The sequence below is a fragment of the Chelonoidis abingdonii genome, chromosome 1 (assembly GCF_003597395.2).
Source record: "Chelonoidis abingdonii isolate Lonesome George chromosome 1, CheloAbing_2.0, whole genome shotgun sequence".
Lineage (NCBI taxonomy): Eukaryota > Metazoa > Chordata > Testudines > Testudinidae > Chelonoidis > Chelonoidis abingdonii.
Genome location: NC_133769.1, coordinates 167,448,535 through 167,455,848, shown reverse-complemented (window position 1 = coordinate 167,455,848; position 7,314 = coordinate 167,448,535). Strand labels below are relative to the sequence as shown.

At 41.4% G+C, this 7,314-nt stretch overlaps 1 protein-coding gene across 1 annotated transcript; it reads left to right on the top strand.

Moving 5' to 3' along the window:
• Positions 1-43: 43 nt before the first annotated feature.
• Positions 44-5,357, top strand: RPL24 (ribosomal protein L24). The gene is made up of 6 exons (XM_032804497.2): positions 44-128; positions 247-322; positions 1,615-1,725; positions 3,763-3,899; positions 4,537-4,600; positions 5,224-5,357. Exons 1-6 carry the CDS (start codon positions 124-126, stop codon positions 5,302-5,304), a joined length of 474 nt encoding a protein of 157 aa, XP_032660388.1. The 5' UTR covers positions 44-123; the 3' UTR covers positions 5,305-5,357.
• Positions 5,358-7,314: the final 1,957 nt, after the last annotated feature.

The window sequence follows — 7,314 nt, the reverse complement described above, 5'->3', positions numbered from 1 at the left end:
CCTCCCGTGATGCACTGCGCGGCACGCGTTTCCCAGCGTGCTCTGCGCCGGGTATAGAAGGCAGTTTCCCATGAGTCTCTCTTTCCCTCACCCGCTGGACTCGTCAGAGCTGCCGGCGCCATCATGAAGTAAGTGCCGCCGACCGGCGGGAGCATCCGGCCCCATCCTCCAGACCGAGCCCCCCGCGGGGCCGGGCTCCCCCGCGGCGCTAACCCGCTCTGCTTTCTCTCCCCCCTCCCCGCGCAGGGTCGAACTGTGCAGTTTCAGCGGCTACAAGATCTACCCGGGTCACGGCCGCCGCTACGCCCGCACGGACGGCAAGGTGAGGGGCCGGCCTCGGAGCGGGGCCCACGGGCTTGGGGGCGGGGTCACGCGGGGTCGTGGCACTGGCAGAGCCGGGTTGTCAGGGCTCGAACCCCGCCTGGCTGCTGAATGGAAGCGACGGGCGGCACCGGCTCCCCTATCGGGTGAGGCTGCGCGCTGAGGCCTTGCACCCCGGCCGCCCTGGCGAGGGGTCTGGCGGGCTGCGGGAGCCTGAGGTTCTGAGAGCAAAGTGTTGTTCGCGGGTGGCTTTAAGCATCAGGTCTGAAATCATTAGGCCCTGTAGATAGTTTTGAATCCCAGGTACGTTAATTCACCCCTTTGTGCTGCCAAAGCCAATACGCTGAGTGGAATGGAGTTCACTGTGTCTCGGTCGCTAAGATTAAACTTCAGACAGATGCTCCTTCTTTGGAGACAGAAGCTCTTTTGTTCCCTTGTAACTAGTAAGATTTGACTCACCTGGAGTACTGCACTACTGTAGTGAACCTCATAGCAGATGTTGGCCTAAACGTAGACATTTTTTATCTTGGCATTATCTCTCCCTCCCAGGTGGGGATGGGTTTTTTAAAAGCATAGCTTGTACTACACCACTAGTACCATATCGGCTTGCCTACTGTTGAAAGCATAGCTTGACATGTGAACATTATGAGAGGAGGGATTTTGGTGAAATTTTAACGTTAAGCACTCGTGTGGTCAGGGATCAGTATTCAAGCATTAATCATTAGTTTTCTCAAAGAACTGCCTGCTTCCAGTTCCTGTGTACTGGAAAATTGTTTGTATTTAGTGGAGTAGTCGGGCATTTAGACAGTATAACTATTGACTGAAGTCTTGACATTTGTGTTTAATGTTTGTTTTCATTGGTTACCCGGATGGTTAGATGGAAAGCAGGGATATAAGTTGGAGTTTGTTTCTTTACTTTCAGATATCGTATAGCATTTTCTTGTTGTGTTTGCTGTGAAAAGACTAGCATACAGATTATCAAACACAAACCTAGAAATTAGTCTTAATTTGCACTAGGATGCTATGGTCCATAGAAGAATATCTTTCTGTACTATACCAGACCATTTTTCTTATTAACAATGTTTATTTTAGTTTATTTTAATCTCAAAAGCTGCTTTAAATATGATGATGTGGTACGTGTATTTGAATTTTTCCTTAGAAGAGGCTGTATGTTAAATAAATAAATAAAAAAGGTTGAAGGCTTAATGCATCTGTGAGGTGGAAAGGATACCTAACAGAAAATATAATTGTAGTTGTTGGTATGTCCTTAAAAATACATGTTCTACTTCCCAGGTTTTCCAATTTTTGAATGCAAAATGCGAATCTGCATTTCTTTCCAAGAGAAACCCCCGTCAGATCAACTGGACTGTTCTGTACAGGCGCAAACACAAGAAAGGGCAGTCTGTAAGTATACTTCATGTGTTGTGACTAACACTGCTTTAAACTTTAAAGTGAAGAATGGTTTCTAGTCAATCTAGCTGCCACTGACAAGAAGGTAAGTGAAGGTTTCTCTGGACATCGTAGGGACCCTCAACCACTGAGTTCTGTAGAATGTAAACCTTCATGTTTGTAAAGACGTTTTTTCAAGCCCTCGTGTTTGTAAAGACGTTTTTTCAAGCCCTCATGACTGTGAAGACGTTCTCTCTCACACACAGACACTATTTCCATGTAGTTCCAATGCTTAAACTCATGGCTTTACTAATGACAAGCACATTGAAATGAAGACTGGTTAATCTGACACCATGGCTGCAGTCTTGGGGAAATAGTATTATATTGGTTCACATTGAAAGGTGGCTATTTGTTGAGCACAAACTACTAATGTATGTTTCAGTAGTACCTTGAGGCCTCAGTCAGGGCTATGCTGGGCTAGGGACTGACTAACAGTTCATGACTTAAAGATTGATCTGTAAACAGTGGGATGCTGGTTAAAATAATCAAAGTTACCACCTATGGATTGTTTTGTTTTTCTAAAAGTGGAGTTTTATAAATGCACTGCCTGTGGTGGTACGCTAAACTAGTTTTAAAATGTTACCTTTGCAAACAGCTGGTGTCAAAAATGCTCCCATCTGTCTGTAAATTTTGGCTGTGAAGTTGAAATCTTTGGAGATACAAATGTATATTAGTCAGGGCTACAATGTGGCATTTCTTCTGTTTGTATTTCCAGTGGCCTTATTTATGTTCCAGATGCATGGGCTTTTAAAGATCTTAGTCATATAATGGAAAGTGTTCTGTAAAATCCTCGGAAGTTGGGAGGGTGTCTAGCATTTGGTTTGATTTGGCTCAGAGAACTATGGCTAGGGTATGTCTACAACAATGGTTCTCTACCTTTTGTACTGGTGACCCCTTTCACATAGCAAGCCTATGAGTGCGACCCCCGCCCCCATAAATTAAAACCACCTTTTTAAATATATTTAACACTCTTTTATAAATGCTGGAAACGAAGTGGGGTTTAGGGTGGAGGCTGACAGCTCACCCCCCCCAAGTAATAACCTTGTGATCCCCTGAGTGGTCATGACCCCCAGTTTGAGAACCTCTGGTTATCAACCTCTTTCTTTCTGAGGCTCCTCCCTCCCCCCTCGCTTAAAAAAAAAAAAAAAAAAAAAAAAGTCATGGTCTATCTGCCACAACTATTTTTCTGCATATAAAAGCCAGGGCCAGCAAGCAGGGCAATTGCCTGAGGCCCCAGTTAACCTGTAACAAAACACGCTTTTTATTTCAGTTTTTTTCACTGAATGTCAGGCAAGGAGGAACAACAAAACTGTTGTTTTATGGTTTTGTACAGCTGCTCTTCCCTGTGATCCCTAAGCATCTGCCACTTAAAATAGGCTGGCAGTGTTGAAGTCCCTGGTGGAGTCCAAGCAGCCTCTGATTGTTCTTCCTTTTGGGGTTATAGAAAGTTGTTCTTGAATGTAGGACCTTGGAAAGAAGTCTGGGGGAGCAGTGTAGCTGATACTCTGGTTACGCAGGGAAAACTTTTGTCAAAGAGGAAGGTTTTGTAGTGTTTCTTAAAGATTCATCTTATGTTTGGAAGTTCGTTCCATGACCATTAGAATGAATAAGCTGGATATAGCTAATTGGCATTCTGTTTCTAGTCAGTTACAAGGAATTTCTGATTAAAAAGCTTAAATTTTAGCTAGCTATTTTCTATACATTGTAATGGTCTGTGAATTCAGTGACTGTTACACTGTTGGATTCATTTATCTGCACATAAAGTGGAGATAGTCGTTACCATTAGTCATTATTTGCCAAGACAGAGTAATTTCCTGTTTGAAGTATCTGAGGTACCACAATAATTCTGTATACTACTGTTTGGTAGCTGGCGATTAAATTTGGACTTCACAGCAACCACTTTGCTAATTGCCCCTTGTGAGTTTTTTGTTTGTTTGTATTTTTGTTTAATTTTTTGTAGCACTAATCTATTTTAAACCTCACCCATTTTAGGAAGAAATACAAAAGAAGCGCACGCGCCGTGCAGTCAAGTTCCAAAGGGCTATCACTGGTGCATCTTTGGCTGAAATAATGGCCAAGAGAAATCAGAAGCCTGAAGTGCGAAAGGCCCAGCGGGAACAAGCCATTAGGTGAGAATCTCTAGTCAGTTGTAGCAATCTCCTTAATATTTGCAAAATTATGGATTTCTATTTCCTTTACAAATCCCTAAGCTGTGGAAGAGCTCTGTGCTTTGCATGCTGCAGGCTGTTGAAAACATTAGTAGAGAGATTATCTACTAATTGATTGGGACTATAAAATACTAAATCACATAAAATTTGTTAATATTGCTGGAAGTTTTAAAAATTTAGCATTATCCCAGTGCTTGGGTATGATGTCAGGGTATCTTAATGAGACTTGCCATTTTACTAATATTTAATTAGAATGTGTGTGGAAATATAGAGAGACGAGGTGGGTGAGGAAATAATTTCTGAAATACTGAGGAAATACAGTTCAGGACATGGGAACTGTAGTTTGTCATGATACTCAAGTGTCTTGTTCTATAACTAATCTAAGGACCTTGGTGAACATTTTGGGATGATTCATGTGGCTGAAGACAGAAGAGCCAACATATCTTAATTTTAAGTTTTTTGGTCTCCTGGGGACTTTTAAATTATTTTACCTATTTTAATAGAATTTGCTTCACTTTTAAAAGGGAGTGATCCTGGGGAGTGGGAGAAATAAATAGCTGTTAATTTGTTCATTATAGTTCTTGCTATAAATTAACAGGGCTGCCAAAGAAGCCAAGAAGGCTAAGCAGGCAACCAAGAAGTCTACACCCTCTACAACAAAGGTAACATTCATTCGGCAATAAATAGGTGCTATCTAATTGCATCCTGAAATACGGTCATATATGGTAGTTTCCTATATATTGGGGTTTCCTTTGGCAGAATTTTGAGCTTCAGCATTCTGTGATATCGAAAACCACATAGCCTTGGCTTTGTGTTAAAGCTCAACACAGATTATTCAGGGTGAACAATATCTGAAAGAGTAATCTTATGCTTAAAATACTGCTATATTATCAAGATTGCATCAGTTGTGAACTGTCTCTGAGAGAAGACTTTGGTTAGATAATTAGTTCAATAGCTCCAAAAGTGACTGTGTATTAATGTGTTGATGTATGCCTATTTTGGGAAGCAATTGCATCTACTTTATTCTCCATGTAATTAGCAGCATGAATACTTGAGCTTAAACTGTGACAATGCCATGCTGAAGTGAGTAATGGTAATGCTGCATACATATAGTGTTGACAGTGCAGTGCCAGTCAGTTCTTTGGTGTCTTATCTCTAGTAGACTTAACATAAATGTCCTAATTAAATGATTTGGCAGAGCTTTTCAAAGCTAAAAATGGAAAAATTTGTTTGGAGAACTAAATTAATTTCATTCCCCTCAATCATGTTTAATGTCTCTTTACAGGCTCCCACAAAGGCTGCACCTAAACAAAAGATTATGAAGCCAGTGAAAGTTTCTGCTCCTCGTGTTGGTGGAAAGCGCTAACTAGTCAAACAGTAGTTGGTTGCATTAAATAAACATCTGACTGACTTTCATAACTTGTGCAGTGTTTTATTAGGTTTAAATGTATGGGCTCATTTAAAGAGTGATAAAGTCTGCTTCGGCTGCCTAGGTAATGAAAATATGCCCACTTTCTGTACAAAAATGTACTTTAGCTATTGGAAGGCAACAGGATCAAATGTAACCACAATTACATACAGTAGTAACTGGCTCAGTTCAGGGTGTAACTGTTAAACGTACAGGATTCCAATAAGGCACTTTTAGGATGTGTCTACACAGCAACTTGGCAATCCCAGCTGACCTGTGCCAGCTGACTCAGGGTGCAGAGCTGTTTCATTGCTATGTAGACATCTGGGCTCAGGCTGGAGCCCATGCAATAGGACCCTGCGAGGCAATGAAACAGCCCCGCAGCTGGAGCCTCCTGAGCCTGAGGGAGCTGGCATGGCCAGCCCTGGGTCTCTCTTTGCTGTGTGGACATACCCTTAGAAATTATACTTTGCTTTCTGTGTTGGTGGTGATTGCAGTTGCTGGAGGGATCTGCCCTCCAGTACAAGCAGGGTCCTCTAGATTTTGAAATAGGATGCTATGTCCGCACTGTGCAGTGGTATGAGTAAAGCTGATTTCTTTCAGGAGACTGTCTGCTGGAGGGTCAAAATAGCACCACACTAAGTATAAACCCAACTCAAATGGTGTGAGGTGAGTGGCATAAGGGAGACCTTTAAGAAGGATCTAGGGCAGTGGTTCTCAAACTTTTGTACTGGTGACCCCTTTCAGATAGAAAGCCTCTGAGTGTGACCCCTCATAAATTTAAAAACACTTTTTATATATTTAACACCATTATAAATGCTGGAGGCAAAGCAGGGTTTGGGGTGGAGGCTGACAGCTTGTGACCCCCTGAGAAACCCTGGTCTAGGGTTTAAAATAGGGCTGTCAAGTGATTAAAAAATATTGTGATTAATTGCACTGTTAAACAATAACAGAATACCATTTATTTAAATATTTTTGGATGTTTTCTACATTTTCAAATATATTGATTTCAGTTATAACAATACAAAGTATACAGTGCTCACTTTATTTTTTATTAAATATTTGCACTGTAAAAAACAAGGAATAGTGCAATATCTTTATAATGAAAGCTGAACTTAAAAATGTAGAATTATGTACAAAAAATAACTGCACTCAAAAACAAAACAACGTAAAACTTTAGAACTTACAAATCCACTCAGTCCTACGTCAGCCAATCGCTCAGACAAACAAGTTTGGTTACAAGTTGCAGGAGATAATGCTGTCCATGTCTTGTTTACAATGTCACCTGAAAGTGAGAACAGGCATTCGCATGTCACTTTCGTACCAGCATCGGAAGATATTTATGTGCCAGATGTGCTAATGATTCATGTATCCCTTTATGCTTCACCCACCATTCCAGAATACATTCATCCAGGCTGTTGACTGGTTCTGCTCTACAGTAATCCAAAGCAGTGCGGACTGATGCGTGTTATTTGAATCATCTGATTCAGATGCCACCAGCAGAAGGTTGATTTTTCATTTTTGGTGGTTCGGGTTCTGCATCGGAGTGTTGCTCTTTTAAGACATCTGAAAGCATTCTCCATGCCTTGTCCCTCTCAGATTTTGGAAGGCACTCCAGATTCTTAAACTTTGGGTCAAGTGCTGTAGCTATGCTTAGAAATCTCACATTGGTACCTTCTTTGTGTTTCACAGCAGATTTGACAAAAGTGTTTTTAAAACGAACATGTGCTGGGTCCTCATCCGAGATTGCTATAACATGAAATATATGGAGAATGCGGGTAAAACAGAACAGGAGACACAATTCTTCCCCAAGGAATTCAGTCACAAATTTAATTAACACTTTTATTTAATGAGCATGTCCTCTGGAATGGTGGCCAAAACATGAAGGGGCATAAAAATGTTTAGTGTATATATGGCACGTAAATACCTTGCATCGCTCGCTAACCACGCTAGCTACAAAAGTGCTAT

Bases quoted from the DNA above. Each gene is read 5' to 3' on its own strand.
- RPL24 (XM_032804497.2), top strand. The intron at 1,726-3,762 runs GTAAGTATACTT...CACCCATTTTAG, and splicing joins AACACAAGAAAGGGCAGTCT to GAAGAAATACAAAAGAAGCG. The intron at 3,900-4,536 runs GTGAGAATCTCT...ATAAATTAACAG, and splicing joins CAGCGGGAACAAGCCATTAG to GGCTGCCAAAGAAGCCAAGA.